This window comes from Prionailurus bengalensis, chromosome A2 (assembly GCF_016509475.1).
Source record: "Prionailurus bengalensis isolate Pbe53 chromosome A2, Fcat_Pben_1.1_paternal_pri, whole genome shotgun sequence".
Lineage (NCBI taxonomy): Eukaryota > Metazoa > Chordata > Mammalia > Carnivora > Felidae > Prionailurus > Prionailurus bengalensis.
Genome location: NC_057348.1, coordinates 9,270,294 through 9,288,898, shown reverse-complemented (window position 1 = coordinate 9,288,898; position 18,605 = coordinate 9,270,294). Strand labels below are relative to the sequence as shown.

At 58.4% G+C, this 18,605-nt stretch overlaps 1 protein-coding gene across 10 annotated transcripts in view; it reads right to left on the bottom strand.

The window, feature by feature from the left end:
* Positions 1-18,605, bottom strand: part of NFIX (nuclear factor I X) — a 99,017-nt gene that overhangs the window by 36,537 nt on the left and 43,875 nt on the right. Inside the window, exon 3 of one of the 10 annotated variants that reach the window (XM_043586733.1) lies at positions 459-2,167. The exons of the other annotated variants lie outside the window; for them this stretch is intronic. Coding sequence (XP_043442668.1) covers positions 2,103-2,167 — 65 coding nt within the window. The 3' untranslated portion in view covers positions 459-2,102. Of the gene's footprint in view, positions 1-458; positions 2,168-18,605 lie in introns of those variants that run through there. 10 annotated transcript variants of the gene reach the window in all.

The following is an 18,605-nucleotide window of genomic DNA, read 5'->3' as shown; positions in this document are numbered from 1 at the left end:
GGGAGCTGGGAGCGTGTGGATGTGTGAATCCTGACGGGGGCAGAGGAAGACAAAAAGGATGCAGATATTGGGGGAGGAGAGGGGTGGGTGGGGCAGGATGGCTCTTGGAGAGGGTGGGTATCTGAATCTTGCCCGAGGGCCAAACTCCAGGGTTCTCAAAAACCCCACCCCATGGCCCATTCCCTGTGGTGGGGCAAGATTTGAGCATCTCTGGCCTCCACCCACTAGATGCCAGTAGCATCACACCCCCTCAAGTAGTGACAACCAAAAGTGTCTCCGCCATTGGCGAATGTCGCCTCGGGGAAGAATCAGCCTGGTGGGACCCGCCACTCTGGGGCACAAGATGAAAACTGAGACTCTCGTATTTACTACCACGGCCTTGCCCTACCTCTCCCCCTTTGGGCTTAAATCCCAGGGGCTTGACTTCCCAAGTGTCTCAGGTCTGGCTCTTTTTTTCGGAAATATTCTCCCCACCTTACCCATCTGGCCAGAGGAGTCTGAGGGCAACTCCAGCTCAGCAATGGTCTGATAAGCAGCACGGAGCTAGGAAGTGACTTGCCCCCACCTCCACAGAGGAAGGGAAAGCTGTCATGGTTAAAGTCAGAAGCCAAAGTCATGCCCTGAACCAGACCTGAAGCCTGACCTCTGTATCGCTGGAGTGGGGGGACAGCGGAGTGGGGGGACAGCAGAGTCCACAGGAGAGGTGGGGACTTGCCTGGGGACAGACCCCTGGAAAGGTACGCTACCCTGCTCAGTCCCTGGAGGTGGGTGGAAGGAAATCAATGCACCCCCCTCTCAGCATCCTACCACCCCTCCTGCTTGGGGGCTCCAGAAATGCTGGAGCTGGGTGTCCCCAGCTCAGCCCTAGCAGAGGCCAACTCGCCTCCCCTGTTCCCGGGGTCACCTGTGGCTGTCCTGGCAGGGATGGGGGGAGGGGAGACTTAGTTCCAGCAGCCCTTCTCCCCGGGCCCAGGGAGCTTGCTTCTCTCCCTAAGCCCTCCTGGAGCCTCGAACAGCCCCCTTCTGGGAGCAGAGCCAAAAAGATGGGAGAAGGATGTTTATAAGCTGCTAAAAGGGAAAAGGAAAAAAAGTGGGAGGTGGGGCAGAGAGGCCCAAGCCTCCAGGTAGTGAAGACTGGAGACTCAGGTAGGGAGAGAAGCAGGGAGGCCACCTTCCCCAGTGAGCCAACATCTGGCTAAACTGACAGGTGGTGCCCCCCCGCCCGCCGCCCTGCCCTGCCGGACCACAACCAGGCCTAACCATGTACACACGCAGGGGTCTCTCACCCCACGCTGACCTGCCAAGTGACTCTCATCCCACCCCAGAGGACGCTGAGACACTACTGGTTTTAGCTTGTTTCCTCCGCTCAGCCTGAGAAGGACAGAACCAGGGAAGGGTGCAGGGCCCTGGGGAGCCCAGGCTGGGGGTGTTGTGACAGGAGCCAGGCTTGGCGGGAGCGAAAGCCGAGTCCCCAGCTCTGGGGCTCGGCACACAGCTAATGGGAGGCTGGCAGCGCAAATTGTTGTTTACTTTTAATTAAGTAAACAATGTCGGCTTTCCGCCTCCTCCCCTGCCATCCCAGCCAGTAATTTGGGGGATGACAATGGGGTTGTTTCCTTCCCCCTGCCTCCTTCCCTCCCTCGAGCACTCCTGCTCACTCCCTGCTCTGCTCAGCCTTTACAACTTGCCAGTGCTGGGTGAGGCCCCACCCAGGGGGTCGGGGGGGGGGGGGCAGGAAGGTCCAGGCTGACGGGCGGGCTCTCTGGGGAGCAATCTCATGGTCAGGTTCACCTCAGGTGCCAAGGGCAGCTAAGCACTTGGATGCGGCCCATTCTCTTTCTGCCCCCTCCCCCCCCCCACAACCCTCGTCCCTAACCACCAGCTCGAAAATCTAAAAAAAACAGGTGATCCAGAGTCTGAGCAAAGCAGCAGCGGAGACCAGAGCCCCAGGTGAGGAAAAGTATTTTCCCAGGAGTGGGATAGGTCTTCCCCGCAGGTAACCAGAAGGTGGACCTTCTGGTTCACTGGGGCAGGGCAAGGGCACGCCCCGAGGCTGGTTCATCTGTGGGGCTGGAGTTCACGGAGCCAACTGGCAGCTTTCCTCAGAAGCAGGGCTGGCTTCGGGGCCTCGGTTTCTGCTCTTCCTGTAGGTGGTTCTCCTGAAAGGCTGGAGCAACCGAAGAAAGCAAGCTAAGCTGGCTTTTCACTGAGTGGGTCCCCTAGCCTGGGGGGGGGGGGTGGCGCAGACACAGGGCTCCCCCCCGAGTGCAGGGGCAGCAGGCAGGAGGGGCTGAACCCTAAGTCTTTGGGAGAGGCTGAATTTCAAATTACTCCTGGCGGGATCGACTTGCACCCAGGATCTCTGTGGAGACAAAGCGCTCTTCGCACCCTTTCTCAGTAAACCTGTAAATGGGTCCACCTCTCTGAGGACCTCCGCCCGCAGTGGGGGCTCTACGAATGTGGTGGAACTGAGAGGAAGGGAGAGGAGGAGAGTCTCTCTGTCCCCTCTCCCGCCTCTGCCTCCCAAGGATCAAGCTGTAGGGTCCTGAGCCAAGCCTGGCCCTGGAGTTCACTTGAGTCCCCTCCTCCCCCGAGAGGCCGGAAGACTCTCTCCAAGGTGTTGGGGGGGGGGCAGGGAGGAGGGGGTCTGAGTCTTGTGCAAGCCCCGCTCCTCCCCCTGCCCAGGGCTGCTCCCCCACCTCCTTCCGAAGGGCGGGACTGCGGCAGCAGAGTTGGCTCGGGCTGGATGCAATTTCAGCCGCAGAGCAGGGCTCCCTGGCTGGAAGCAATTTTCTCATTAGGACCCCAGGCCTGCCTGCCCGTTGGTTCTCAGCCCTCACTCCCCTTCTGCGAAACCGCACCCCACAGGCCTCCCCACAGACCACTCACACGCACAGGGAGCCACACGTGTACAAGTCAGAGGGGGCGATCACGGGGTCACCACAGTGGAGCCGGGCGCGGGAGAGAGGTGCTGGCACAAAGCCGTGGCCGGGGAGGCCCTAAGCGGAGGTCGGAGCTCCCCCTCCACCTCCTAGGCGCCCACTTCGGGCTCCCAGACCCAGACAGTTGGCTCCTCCCTGCTGCCCCAGGGAGAGAGGATCGCGGACCCCAGAACCGGCAAGGGAGGCCGGCGGACCTCGAGCCCCGCGGAGCCTCAGGGCCGGCCTCCTCGCACAGCACTCCCGGGAGCCGCGGGCACTCAGCCGCCTCCACGGCCCTCCTCGCCCAGCTGGGCCGGCGACAAGCAGATGGGCTCTCGGGAGGCAGACCCCCTCCCCCAGCCCCGAGGCTGCTCCGAGTGGAGGGTGGTCTCCGGCGAGGGAGGGGAGCCGAGGCCCTGCGAGGGGCGGCTCCTTGCTCCGCAGACACATGTGGTTGGACTTAAAAAGCTATTAGGGAGCGAGGCGCTGGCGGGAGTGCGGCCGGCCCTCGCACCAGAGAGGGGGAGGGCAGATGCCGAGGCGGTGAGCTCAGCACCTCTCGCCTCCTTCCCGGAGGGGCCCCAGGACTCCTGGAGGACTCGGGGGACCCTCACTCAGCAGGGGAGTGGGGCAAGCCCTGGGGGAGGGCGGGCACGGCTGGGGCCCGGGGCGGATTCTGGGAAGGGCTGCTCTCTGAGGACTCTAGGCCCAGGTCAGAGATCTCTGGGGGCGAGGGAGGTGGTGCTGGGGTTTGGCTGGGGCCCAAGGCGGGGGGGGGGGGGGCGGGGGGCACAGACAGGTCCCCAACCTTCCTTCAGCTTTCTGGGGGTGACAGCCGGCTATAGGTCACCTAAAGCGTGTGTGTGTGTGTGTGTGTGTGTGTGTGTGTGTTTAGTGGGGCTGGGGGAGGGGGATTATTAGGAGAGCTCGAGAGAAGGAAGGGAAAAGTGGGCCCCACCCATCACGAGGCCAGAAAGAACCCGACGGAAAGTTCCCTAGAGCCGCCAGCTTGTAAAAAGCTTCTTTTCTTTCCAAATTATGAACATTTTTTTAACAAGGGGGGGGGGACCCCAGAGCAGCAATCTAGGACTTCATTAGGACCGTGTGTGACCATGAGTAACTGGTGACTGGAGGTGACCGTCGACTTTCCAAAGTGCTCTATTGCTAAAAGCACAGCCGTCTCTCCATTGGGCTCCCTGCCGTCACCCTTCCCAGGTCCCCTTATTCAGAGGTCTAGCCCCTGCCCTGGCCCACGTCTAACCCAAAGAGGGCTGCCCAACGCTGTTACAGACTGAGGTAGGTGCCAGGAAGGGCAGGGGGCACAGGGAACAGGACCATGCCTGGTATTGGTGGGCCACTGTTAAGGACCTAGCTCTATCCCACAGGAGGGCAAGGGTTCCCCTAGAGTAAGCCTTGGGTTCTGGGTCTCCCATGGGACTGCAGGAAGTGTCCCACTCAAGGCTCTGGAGACCCTCTGAGCTCCTTAGCCATCCCCCGAAGTTACCGCCGGCTCCCCAAGCCCCCGGGGTGCAGTGCCGGTGCGGGGAGCTTGAGTTACTTGGTACAGCCACTGTGTGGCAGGCAGGAGCTGGGTGTTTGGGAGACATTTGACCGGTCTGATAGTTCCACGGGGTAGTTATTTCCCCCATTCGCACAGAAGGGAACATTAAGGCTCAGCGGAACGGACTGAGATCAGTCAGAGCCAGGATGGCTGGAATCTCCGCTTGCCCCTGATAGCTCTGTGGGCCCAGAGGCTGAGCTCCTAGGGCTCTCTCCCTTCTCGACCCACATCTGTTGACAGGAGGGATGGGAGCTGTGGGAGGACCCTGGGCAGGGCAGCAGAGAGGGGACTGCTCTGAGCCCAGAGGAGTTGGGCCAATGGGGGAGGAGCTGACCACTGAGCTGGGATCTGTGCTCAGGAAACACGCAAAGAATGTGGCTGGCAGCGGGCCAGTGGGCCAGGACCACAAAGAGGCCTTTGTTTTAGGAGGTGTCCAGGGAGTGGATGGACAGAACGGCAGAGGTGGGGGCAGCGCCCCTTATGGGTGCGACCAGGGGAGGACAGTGGTGCCTGCACGGTCCCCCCACACCACCCCCTCATGTCTGTCCCCCCCACCCCTCGTTCCAGCAGTGGTGGGTTCTCTTATCGGGCCCCAGAATATGGGGGAGGGAGCCCTTGGGGCCAGGTTACCTCTCTTCTCAGCTCCTGACCTCACTCAGCTTGGGGGGTTGGTGCTCTGTCCCAAATTCAATCCTACTGAACCCCAGAAGTCACTTCCTTTGCAATGTGATACTGCAGTCCCTAGGAGCCCTGTGGACATTATCCTCTGCTTCTGCCTCCCCACACTGGCGGGGGGGGTGGTTAAGTGAGGCTGGGCACGTGTTGGGGATGGCAAAGTGGCCCTCTGACCTCCAGGTGGGCTGTCTGAGGTTCCAAAGTCACCCTGTTCCCCTAGTTTTCCTCCTTTCCACTGAGCGGCGGGGAGGCCTTGGAGCATGTTCCCCACCCCACCCACCCACACCCCCGCAGTTGCAGGGTTTCTCTGGCCTCTTCTTGGCATCTGGAAAAGTTTGGGAAACTTAAAAAATTTTTTTTTGAAGAGTTCGTCTATTTCTCTCCAGCCTTGCCAGGGAGCCACAGCCAAGAGGAAGAAGGGAAGGAGGGGTCTGGGGGAGTGGGGGGACAGAATAGAAAGTCACAAGAGAGTAAGAGCACCCAGGGAAGGCGGGGAGCACCCAGGGGTGCCCCACTGGCCAGCTTGACCCCCAGCTGGGATTCCTGGGCCCACCGGCACATCCACAGGCAGTAAGAGAGACCCCCGCAAAATGTCAAGCCCACCCAAGCACACAAGGCCTGTGGTGGCCTCTCCCTGCTGGAGCCCCACCAGCGCTCTGTTCAGCACGCTCCCAGGGGCCATCGCCGGCCGACAAGTGTGTATCTAGTCGAGACGCGTGGGGCAGCCTGTGGCTCTGCCCCCCACAGAAGGAGAGAATGTTACGATGGGCGAGCGGGGCAGTAACAGAAGCTCAAAATGGGGGCAAAGAAGGCAGGCGGACTCTTGGCCTGTGGGGTTTCTTCTACCTGGGTGTCCTTCTTGCTGTCAGCAGGACGAGGCCAACGTGGGAACTCAGACTCCTGGGTGTCAGGGGCCATACGGAACAATGCCAGAGGTCAACGTCCGTGTGCCCAGCATTCTCCCTCCCCTGGTGTGTGGGTGTGTTACACGCACGTGGGGGTGGGGGAGGCCCCCTGCAGCACGCAGCAGCTGATGCTATGCGGAGATGGCCTACGGTTCCATCAATGGGTAGAGTTAAGGGCACATTCCAAGAAAGGGGACACCGGTGGGGCACCTGGGTGGCTTAGTTGGTTAAGCGTCCCAACTCTTGATTTCAGCTCGGGTCATGATCTCACAGTTCGTGGGTTGGAGCCCCGCATCAGGCTCCGCGCTGACAGTGCAGACCTGCTTGGGATATTCTCTCTCTCTCTCTCTCTCTCTCTCTCTCTCTCTCTCTCTCTCAAAATAAATAAGCTAAGCTTAAGAAGAAAGAAAGGGGACACATGTGACACACAACTCTTGAGAGGACCCAGATTGTCTTGTCTAAGTCAGGAGGGTGGCCCCTCATGCTGACATGGCCCCGAGCAGAGTCAGGGCCAGGGGGTTCTCCCTTGCATGACTCCCAACAATACAGGATGGGTCCCACCCGGAAGACCCTGCGTTATCTTTTTCTTTCTTTCCTTTCCTTTCCTTTTTTCTTTTCTTGTAAACTCTACCCCTAACGTGGGGCTCAAAGTCACGACCCCAAGATCAAGAGTCTCATGCTGTACTGACCGAGCCAGCCGGACGCCTCAACCCCTGCATTGTCACCCTTCAGGTGACCCACTCCTGTGCTCTGGGAATACAGTGATTGCTGGAGGGGAGGGTCCGTGCCCCACAGGGATGACTCCCGTCTGAGCTTCCCACCAAGGTGGCCAGCAGTTTGCCTCCTCAGCCTCCCAAGTGTGGCCTCACCCCTGGGGACAAAGGTGCAGACGGGGGGTGGGGGGAGTGGGCAGCTGGCAGAGGCTGGGGTGGGGAGGGGGCAGCCCGGAGGGCCAGCAGCACCTGGCAACTAGTTGGAAATGCAGATGCCCTCAGGGCAGGCCCAGGGATCGATGTCTAACAAGCCCCCCAGGGGATGCTGATGTAGACTCCTGTGTGAGAACCACAGGCAAAGTGGGAGGATCCTTACCAGGAATGAAAATGAGAGGAGGAGGAGGAGGAGGAGGAGGAGGAGGAGGGAGAGACAGAGAGAGGGAGAGGGAGAGAAGGAGTACAGATGGGGGAACAGCACAAGGGGAGCACGACCTGGACACAAGGGGGCATTTGGTCCTGATTTCTACAAGGCAGAGTGGAGAGCAAAGGAAAGACCGGAGGAAGTGGTGGCAGAGAGGAGGGGACCGTGGGCTGGAGGGGGTCTGCAGAGTAAAAGAGAATCCCAGAGGGCAGGAAAGGGGGAGCAGGAGGGCGGGGTGAAGTGGGGAGGGGGCGGTGCTAAGGAAGCTCCTTTCTGCCAGCCGCACTCCCAGGAGCCACCCTGCCCCCTCCAGGCACCTGCTAAGGAGGCAGCTCAGCGGTTGTGTTTCTTTAACCCCTGGGGCCTGTTGACACAGATTAGTATCGCTGGTCAGGGGTCAATAGGGAAGGCTCTTGAGGTCAAGACCTGAACAACTGGAGTTGTAATGAGCCACGTGGGGAAGAGGCCCAGGGAGAGGAGAGGGCTGCTGAGGGAGGCGGAGGAGGAGGAGGGCCAGGCAGCGCCTAGGAAGGCGGCGAGTTGCCAGGAGCGGGGCCACTGGGCCTCCAGCTTGTCTGGGGAACCTGCCTGTGTGTGGCTGGCTGACTACAGCTAGACCCCCAGCTAGGAAAGGGCAGGGTAGGATTCGGTGGCAGTGGGGGGGGGTGGGTAGGCCATAGGGAGAAGAGGGTGGCCTCCCCTGCCTGCTGATTGGTGCAGACCCCCCTCAGGTGCAGACTGCATTTCCCCTTCTCTTTCCATCCCCCCCTACCCTGAGTGAGTGCGCCCCTGCTTCTCCCTCGGCCTGCAGTGGGGTGGCCGGCATGTCCCCTTGAGCCACCCACCCACCCGGGCCACCTGGCAGAGCCTGAGTGGGGTTGGTGCAGGGGGGGCAAGCAGGGTCCTTTACACCTTGTGGGACAGCCTCAGCCCTACCCTCTGTGACGGCATCTGGGATCCAGGCACAGCATCCATCCAAGCCTGGGGCAGCTGCCTCCTGGCTCCTCTGCTCGCCCCCTGCCCTGGCCTCGGGAAGGTCCCCAGGGTGCACAGGGCCCTTCAGGCGAGCCCGTGCTCATAGCCAACAACACTGGGCCACGGAGGCCACTCTGGGGCCACCTCCAGACCGGCTGGGTCTGGATGGGAGGAAAGAACAACCCTTCTGTGCTTAGAGGAGGAGCGAAGAACAGCGAGAAAACAGGTCACAGGTGACCTGCTGTTCACCTATTTGGGTTAAAGGGGGCTGGGTTCCCTCAGAATCACCTCTGGGGCTCTTGGAATCCTGTCCCATACGCCTCCTTTCATTGCTCCCATGGGGCCATGGAGAAGCGAATGGGAGGACGCTAACACCCTGGGGCCCAGAAGGTGATGGGAGGCATACTGCATGAGTATATTCATTTGTGCGTCTGCAGGGGCACCCAGGTGGTTCACCCAGAGACCTGCCCCTTGCAAGGAAGGCACATACGATGCCTTCACGTTAATCCAACAGGTTTGTTAAGCACCTATTACCTGCCAGATGCCCCTGAATACAGGACCAGAGAAGCTGCCCTGGGAAAATCCCCCCCCCAGTTCGAAGCTGGGGGGCATAATGGCTAAAATGCAGGGCCTCCCAAAGGAGGGCTAGGCTCTGGGGGCGAGGAGTGAGGTGGGAGAAGTCTGCACCAAGGGTAGGTGACAGCTGGGCTGGGGTGTAAAAGATAGAGGTGTTTGGACAAAGGGGTAAAGAGGAAGGTAGATGGAGAGAACCGTGAGCAGAAGCCGAGAGGGGAGGACCAGCACAGCATCCTTGAAGCCTGCAGGGAGCTCTGTTTGCAGGAACACAGTGCCAGGGACAGTGAGGGGAGATGATGCTGGAACCACCAGCAGAGGCTAGACTGTGAGAGATCCTGGGTTCCCACCTAAGAAGACGGCAGCTGGTGCGACCAGAATGGTATGGCCACCTGCCCAGTCGAAGGTGGTCACAAAACTCTAGAGGAGAGAGCAATTTCCCTCCTCGGTATATACTCGAGAGAATTAAAAAAAATATATATGTCCACGTAAATTACTTGTAACACACATGTTCACAGCGGCCCTGTCCACAATCGCCCCCAAGCGGAAACACCCCAAATGATCATCAGTGGGAGAACGGATTTAAAAGATGTGGTACGGGGCGCCTGGGTGGCGCAGTCGGTTAAGCGTCCGACTTCAGCCAGGTCACGATCTCGCGGTCCGGGAGTTCGAGCCCCGCGTCGGGCTCTGGGCTGATGGCTCGGAGCCTGGAGCCTGTTTCTGATTCTGTGTCTCCCTCTCTCTCTGCCCCTCCCCCGCTCATGCTCTGTCTCTCTCTGTCCCCAAAGTAAATAAACGTTGAAAAAATAAAAATAAAAGATGTGGTACACCCACAGCCGAATATTACTCGGCCAGAAAAAGGAAGGCAGTCCTGATCCACGCCGCCGCGTGGATGAATGACAACAGGGTGTTCGGTGAAAGAAGCCAGGCAGGAAAGGCCACAAAGCGTATGATTCCATGGATGGGAACGGGCACACGCATAGAGACGTGGTTGTGCCTGCACCATACTGTGAATGCACTAAATGCCACTGAATCATACACGTTATTTCTCTTTTTCAAAGGTTTTATTTTTAAGTAAGCTCTACACTCAGAGGCTCACACAACCCCGAGAGCAAGAGTCGCATGGCCTTCCAACTGAGCCAGCCAGGCCTCCCTAAATCACATACTTGAAAGAGTAGCATGTGGGGGCGCCTGGGAGGCTCCGTCGGCTGAGCGTCCGACTTCGGCTCAGGTCACGGTCTCGTGGTCTGTGGGTTCGAGCCCCGCGTCGGGCTCTGTGCTGACAGCTCGGAGCCCGGAGCCTGCTTCGAATTCTGTGTCTCCCTCTCTCTCTGCCTGCCCTCCCCTGCTCGTGCTCTGTCTCTCTCTCAATCTCTCTCTCTCAAAAATAAGTAAACGCTGGAAAAAAAAATAAACCCAATGGACTCCTCTTAAAAAAAAAAAAATAGTGGCATGTGGGGCGCCTGGGTGGCTCAGTCGGTTAAGCGTCCGACTCTTGGTTTCGACTCAGGTCATGATCTCACGGTTCCGTGATTTGAAGCCCTGCGTCGGGCTCTGTGCTGGCAGTGCAGAGCTTACTTGGGATTTTCTCTCTCTCTCTCTCTCTCTCTCTCTCTCTCTCTCTCTCTCTCTCTCTTCTCCTTCCCGACTCACGTTTTCTCTGTGTCTCTCAAAGTAAATAAATAAAACTTTAAAAAAATAATAAAATAGTGGCTCGTGTTATGCGGATTATTTCCCGATAAAAAACAAATCTGGAAGAGGGAAGCTGAATTTGGAAAGCAACGGTGATGGTGAAGAGGCAGGGATGCTTCAGAGCCACCACAGGGCCACATTAATTTGGTTGCAAGGGCTCACAAGCTTGGGTAGTTGGTGACAACCCAAAGGAGACAGGCATGGAATGGATACAAAAGCGAGGAGCAGGGAGTGTTGTGAGGTCACTATGGATACTGTTTCAACTGGCTGTTGGCCGGGGGGAGCTCGAAAGAAGAGTTTGGAGAAATCAGTCCTGAGATGAGCCAGGGAGATCAGAGGTTGGGGGCAGATGTGCATGGAGGGGACAGGCCCCAGGCTGCTGCTCCCTAATGCACGGCCTCCAGCAAGGTTCTTCTGTCCACAGGGTTTCCAGGCATAACTCGGGGTAATCCTTACAACAGTGGGAGGGGACTGTCGTGGGCTTAGGTGAGATGGGGCTCAGTGACACTGACAGCATCATCAATTACAGGAAGAGGAGAGGAGAGTGGGAGGACCCTGGGGAAATCAACCTTTAGAAGGCAGACGGAGCAAGAGAACCTGGGCGAGGTACCTGGAAAGAAAGGAGCCTGGATGCCGCAGGGCAGGTGGGGGCGGGTGTGTGTGTGTGTGTGTGTGTGTGTGTACCTGTCTGTCTGTCTGTCTGTCTACCCGGGGTCAAGGGACTAACGGGACCACAGGCAATCGCAGATGGAAAGCCAGGCCTGGGAGAACAGGCCAAGCGGCAAGTTCTCGGATCCTTGACCAAGGCACGTGGAATGGGCGGCAAGCAAGGCTCTCGTCCCCAGAGCCTCCGGAGGCCGAGCTTCCACCCTCCTCGCCCGGAGCAACGCCCTGCCCGTGGTGCTGGGCCCCGGAGCTCAACACGGGGCACCACTCAATGGTTTCTGGCACCGGAGAGGAATTTATTTCCTGGACGAAGCAGCCAAAATCGTTCTGCACCTTTGTTGGCAAGACGGTGTGGTTGGAGCCGACATTTTCTAACAGGGCCGGGGAAGAGCAGCGCAAAATGGATTCAGGGAGGGTGTCAGCTGAGGAGCAGCTGAAAGGGAGGGTATTCCGCGGTCTGGAAGGCTGATGGCGGGGAAAACGGATGTGGCTGAGCTAGTAAAGTCAAGGGCACCGGGGTTTTTAGTGAGTTTACTATGAGCCCAAATCCTGGGATAGGTAAGCCACCTGAAGCTTAAACAGGGGGCCAATCTAAGGCAACGAGAAGCCTTACTCTATTTATTTTTTTATTTTCGAGTAGGCTCCGAGCCCAACGTGGGACTTGAACTCAGCCCTGAGATCACGAGTTGCGGGCATTACCGACTGAGGGCCTCAGAATCCTAGATACCCAGAGTCACAGGCCCACCGTCCCATTCCAACCTTCTGAACAGCCAGCCCAGACACACCATAGTACACAACAGCTTCTTTCCGGACATTCTCCTTGGCCCTCGAAGGGTTTGGGCCTTGGGCCCTCTCCTGATCGGGGCCTGTGATTTAGGCCAAGACAATGTCCCAGAAGGAAGGGAACCAGGACCCTCAGCCGCGATCCCTCTCCTCTCTCCTCCTCCTTCTCTTTCTCTCTGCTCCTGACATTCACACGCACGGAGACGTGCACAGACACAAAAAGACGCTCTGGTGCACAGGGATCCGTGTAGAATTAATGCCTCACAGCCTATTTACAGACACTTTACCAAACAAAACATCAACTCCCAATGTTTGACAGGAAGCCCCACCCCTCTTGTCAGGAGCGATTCCTCCTAAAGGGGGTTCCCAGAGACGAGCCGCAAAAAACCCCAGGAAGGGGAGAGGGAAGGAAAGGAGCAACCACGAGACGGGAGAAGGTAAAATTATAAGGTTGGACCTGTCAAGGCAGAAAAAGGGGGGGGGGCAGGCAAAGTGACTCCACTATTAAGGACTCGGTGTGAAACACAGAATTCACAACAGCTGAAAAGCTCAGCGCTTTGTCTGCGGAATAACAGAGACTCGGCTGCCTGAGGGCGGAGAGGGCACCAGAAGCCGCTCCACACACAGGCCGCTCGCAAGGAGTGCACACACCCTAAGAGGGAGGACCGAGAAGTGCCCACATCCACCTTGCCCGGCACCACGGGCCCCTTCCTAGTGTGCCTCCTACTCGACCACCCTGTCCTCTCTCCCAAGGAGCACCTTGCGGCGGCGGGGAGGGCTGGGGGGACAAAGTTGGGAGCAAAAAGTGGAAACAGAAGTGGAAAGGGGGCAGCAGTGTCTCTTTTGTGGACAACAGCGAATAGTGGAGGAAGGCTTCCCGCGCCCATCCAGAGAAGGGCAAACTTGGGTTCACTGGTGAGGCCGCTGCCCTGCTCTGCTCCATGCCTCAGAGCAGAAGCCGGGCCAGATGTGCATTCCGGAGAAGCCAGGGTGTGGCTGGTGTCCTCGCAGGATGGCAGCAGGAGGGCGCAAGCCCTTCCCACCCGGAGGGGCCCGGGAGGCTCCAACTGAGGGAGAATATCTGAGCCCCTCCCTTCCAGATGCCTCAGTGGGCCATGAGGACGTGGGCCGGGGGCAGTGCGAAAGGGCGAGAACCCCAATCTGGGTCTAGCTCTTGCTGCCAGAAAAGGGAGCCAAATGGCTAGGAACGCCCATAGCCTGTGGTCCCCCGACATGGGGTCAGGACACTGGGTTGCTGGCCTGGGCTGCCACCAGGGACAGACTTGCTCAGGTCTCCAGGAAGTCCTCAGGGCCTTCCTCTAGTCTGACTTGCCCGCTGCCATTCCTTTCCTCTGCTGTGTTGAGGGTTCCCCTGTGACACCTGTGACATTGTGACACCTGTGACATTGGGGAAGGATCATTCTCTGCTGTGGGGGGCTATACTGTCCACTGTAGGACAGTTGGTAGCATCCCTGGCCTCAGCCCACTGTCACCAGTAGTGACAACCAAAAATGTCCCCAGACATTGCCCGAAGTCCCCTGGGGATAGAATCTCTCCCTCTCTTTCTCTCTCTCTTTTTCACACACACACACACACACACACACACACACACACACACACGCTGAGAACCTCTATGTCATATGATCACCCGGGTCCTTTTCTAGGAGCATGTCACACACAACTCTGGGCTGGCACAGACCAGGTGCTCCTGCGTGTCCACACAAACCAGTGGGGGGCTGGTGACTGCGGAGCCCCTTCAGAAAGAGCCACTGTCCCATCCTGACAAGTGCCACCATGTCTCCTCCATTCTCGGCCTGCAAAGGCTTATTCCTTCAGCATGGGGCCCGTGAGGTCAGAGCGGCCGGGGGCCCTCGTCCCGCCCTCCCCGTCCTTAGCCCCGTTGACCTCCTGTGTCATGCCAGAGCCCACAGTGGGAACCCATCCCACCCCCTCCCCCCGAGCCCCCCTCCCCCCGAGCCCCCCTCCCCTTCCCCCTCCCAGCCCCGGGAAGGGCTGTTGTCCCTGTGCCATATCAAAACATGGGGCTTTTAATAGCAGCTTCCTGTGGGGCTGGACTCCCCCCACCCCTCGCCTCTCACTCAGCCCTGCTCCTGACGGTGGAGCCATAGCGCCCTGTAATTATGGCAATTGTAATCTCTTTTACTAACAGGTAGATTAATAGCGAGGCAGGTTCACAAAGAGCCCCAGAAAGGAGCTGCTCAGGCGCCGAGCAGGCAGGGCAGGGCCTGACACTTTGTGGCAAGTGCACACGCTCCCTCCGTGGACGCTCGCTTCAGGCCAAAGGGGCTCAGGGCCTGGAGTCCTCCGGCCGTGCCCCTGGGTGAACCTGGGTGCCACTCACTGGGTGGCGGGGGTGGGAGGGGCAGGTAACCGCACTCTCCTTGGGCTTCTGCGTCCTCATGGGAGCAAGCACAGGGCGAACCGGGTGACCCTCCAAGTTGCCTCTTAACGTCCCCAGGGTGTGATTCGCGCTGACATTTACGCACACCCTCCAACCCACACTCACACACAGACGCCCACCTTCTGACACTCAGACACACAAGCACCGCACAGGCACTCACAGGGTAACACTTGCCGAACCCTCGCGGAGGAAAAGAACGGGCTAAGTTTCATAAACACGCGTGCCACCCACGGTGGCGTGGCCACGGGCCCTGGAGGCAGGGATGCCACACCACAGCTGCTGCGGCGAGGAGGGAAGAAAGGCCTCCCTGTCCGCGGCTCCCTCCGCCGCTGCACCTCACAGGCCTCCCGCTGGGCCGCAGGGGTCACGAGGAGGCTCCGACCTGACCTTGCCGTGCCTGGGGACGGTCCAGTTCCTGGCGAGACGGCGCACCGAGCAGAAGGGTGGGGGACGAGAGTCGCCGGGGGTCTGAGACCCTGCAGCCTCAACGGGCCAGAGAGGGAGAGAGTGACACAAGGCCCGGGTTCAAGGCGAACCAACACCCGCGTGTGCACACGCAGAGGCAGGGGCACGGGGCAGGTGCCGGTGGGGACGGAGCCTGAGGAGAGCAGCTCACGCACGCGTGCCTAGACACCTGGGGGAGGAGACAGTCCTGGTTCCGGGGTAGGGCACGGGGGCTGTGTGGCCCTGGGGGATGCCATCTCTGGGGCATAGGATGCACGTCCGTGTGTGTGTGTGTGTGCGTGTGTGTGTGTGTGTTAGTGAAGACAGCGTCCACGGCCCAGAGTGAGGGATTCGCCCTCCCTTAGCCTCCCCTCCAGGCACAGGAGGAATGCACCTCCCCAGGCAGGCCCAGGGTGCTGGCGGCAGACGGCCGGCCGGGCTGGCCTCGGGGGTCAGCAGCAGCTGCTTCCTCGGGAGCTCTCGAGGCGCTTGCCGGTGGCCACCATGGGCCCGCGCCTCCGCCGTGGCGCTGGGGGCTGCTGCCTTTCAGATGCTGTGTCCAGCACCTGCTCACTGCCAGGCGGTCCTGGGGCTCCCCTGCCAGCTCCCGGCCCGAGGGAACGGACACTGCCATGCCAGGGCCCTGAGGACCCCTCCCCTGCCAGCAGTGCTAGCCCAGAGGTGTCCAGGGGTGATGTCCAAGATTAGCTCTTACAGCGGATGACAGCGCCATGTCTCCTGGGGACACGTGAGCTGACGCAACAGACAGACGTCTATGACAGGGACGGGAGGGTGGGCTCATACAAAGCGCATCCTGGGGGCACCCGGACACGGTAGAGGACATGACTCTTGATCTTGGGGTTGTGAGTTCGAGCCCCACGCTATGGGGTGGATTGTATCAATTAAAAAAAAAAAGAGACATCCTCATGTAACATATACAGGATGGGCATGTAATGTGTGTAAATGATGGTGGTGTCTTTCTGGGGCTCTGGGTGGCATGAACGAAGTCCTCATGTGTCGTCTGTGGGAACCAAACTGCCAGACAGCAATGTAATAATCCACGTGAAGAAGAGTCTGTACCCCTTGCCTGGCAATTCAACTGCTAGGAAGTCTTGTCTGAAGTTCATACACAGAGCTGCAAAGTTTGCTGCACCAGGATGTCCGCCCCAGCAGGCTGTGCCCCGTAAAGGCTTCCACCGATGAGGGATTACGTCAACTCTGGCCCGCTCAAGTCTCATGCAGCAGTTTACAAAGCATGTCTGTATTTTTTTAAGTTATCTGTACACCCCACGCGGGGCTTGAACCCACGACCCCAACATCAAAAGTCACATGCTCTTCTGACTGAGGCAACCAGGCGCCCCTGTATTTTTTTTTTTAAACAAGCACCAATAATAGGGCACCTGGGTGGCTCAGTCGATTAAGCATCTGGTTCTTTTTTAAAAAAAAAAAAAATTATGTTGTTATATTTTTTAAAATTTTTTTTAACATTTATTTATTTTTGAGACAGAGAGAGAGAGAGAGAGCATGAACGGGGGAGGGGCAGAGAGAGAGGGAGACACAGAATCGGAAGCAGGCTCCAGGCTCTGAGCCGTCAGCCCAGAGCCCGACGCGGGGCTCGAACCCACGGACCGCGAGATCATGACCTGAGCTGAAGTCGGACGCTTAACCGACTGAGCCACCCAGGTGCCCCTGTTTTTATTTATTTTTGAGGTGGGGGGCAGGCAGAGCATGAGCAGGGGAGGGGCAGAGAGAGAGAGAGGGAGACAAAATCTGAAGCAGGCTCCAGGTTCCGAGCTGTGAGCACAGAGCCTGATGCAGGGCCCGAACTCATGAACCGTGAGATCATGACCTGAGTCGAAGTCGGATGCTTAACTGACTGAGCCACCCAGGCACCCCAGCATCCAACTCTTGATCTTGGCTCAGGTCATGATTTCACAGTTCATGACTTCGAGCCCCATATCGGGCTCTGCACTGACAGCGCAGAGCCTGCTTAGAATTCCGTCTCTCCCTTTCTCTGCCCCTCCCCTGCACACACCTGCTCTCTCTTTCTCTCTCTCTCTCAAAATAAATAATTTTTAAAAACCCAAGCACCTCTTACATTAATAATAAAAGGTAATTTCTCATTTCCAAAATGAAAAGAGGATAGAACTCATCAGAAATGTTGAAAATGAGGGGAAATGCAGCTAAGAAAAGACGCTAAACCACCAAAAATTAGTTTTTGAAAAATTGTGATACGGCTGAATACACAGAGGTGTTAAAATTTTAAAAGTAGCACCCAAAAGTGTTAGTATCATAAACTCGAGAATTTTTTAAAAATAAAACGTGCACAAATAGGTACAAAAAATACAACAAAAGCTTAATAGTGGCTATTTAAGTGGCAGAATGGTGATCATTTTAATTTTTTTAATCGTTTTGATTTTATTTTTTGAGAGACAGAGACAGACAGAGTGCTAGTTGGGGAGGGGCAGAGAGGGAGGGAGACACAAAATCGGAAGCAGGCTCCAGGCTCTGAGCCGTCAGCACAGAGCCCGACGCGGGGCTCGGACCCACGAACCGCGAGATCATGACCTGAGCCGAAGGCGGACGCTTGACCGACCGAGCCACCCAGGCGCCCCAGAATGTTGATAACTGTTGACCCCTCTAGACTTTGTGCTTATGTGGTGTTTTTATGATGAATGTGCACGAGTCTTAGAATCGGGAAAATATCTTTTTTTTAAAGCAGCGGATGGATGAGAGACTGTATGTAGGTGACCGCCCCCCACGTCGTAGAAGAACATAACGAGGCAATGGGAAACCACAGCACTGCGGGTCCGTCGGTGTTCACATGAAACTTTCAGGCTCACGTGGACACTAGGCCAAACGACACAGATCAAGGAGGAGCGTGACACCCCCAAACTGCTGCCACACCGCAGCACGCCGTACTCCCACCTGCCCCACCCCCGAGACCGGGCAGGGGGCCACTCCTCTGGACAAGGGGGACTCTGGAGGGGAAAGGGGCCTCCTAGAATGTATCGGGCAGGCGCGTGGGGCCTGAGGAAAGAGGCTCAGGGAAAGGAGGAAGCAGCTGGCTGGAGAGTCTTCAGGCGGAGAGGGAAGAGCTGGGAATTACCTCGAAAACGAATGGGACCCACTCTGAGGTCTGAGGCCAGCAAAGGGGCAGCAGCAGCGGAAGAGACGTTGGGATTGGCCCAGAAAGGTGACTGTGCGTGTGCCACTGTGCGAGAGACTGTTCACATTCCTTTAATAATTTATCGTTAAGAACCAAATCCAGCCATCAGAGCCAGGAGCACAGGTACCAGCTGGGGGACGGCGGTCATCTTCGGCCGGGGAGGCCAAGGCCAGAGGGGTCTTCCCGAAGACAGGGCTGGAACAGCAGCCACGAGTCTGCCTCCACACAGGGGCCTGGAGGCCAGGGCTTCTGAAGCAAGAGGAGGGGGGGCGAGGGGGAGAGCAAAAGGCAAACACTTCGGATGCCTGAGCTCCACGCCAGCGGGAGCGGATGCTCCGGGCCCGCAGCCTCCCAGCCTACGCTGCAGGGCATCTACGAGGTTAGCAGGGGGGGAGAGGATCTGACACGGGAGGAGATCCTGTCACGGGTGAGCTCGGCAGCCCCGCAGGCTGCCTCTGCAGAGGCCACAGGCTCAGGGGACCATGTGCTTGCCGCAAGGCCAGGAGGGGGGGGTCGCCCCTTCTGGTCCCGCAGGGCCAGCCAGAGAGACAGAGGGAAGGCCAGAGAGCGCGGGCCGGCCGAACCAGGGCCGGTGGCCCACCCAGAGGGGCTCCTCTAACAAAGGGCCAGGGGAAGGAGGGGGCCAGGAAGAGAGCTGCTCTTTCCCTATCTTCTTGATATGTCA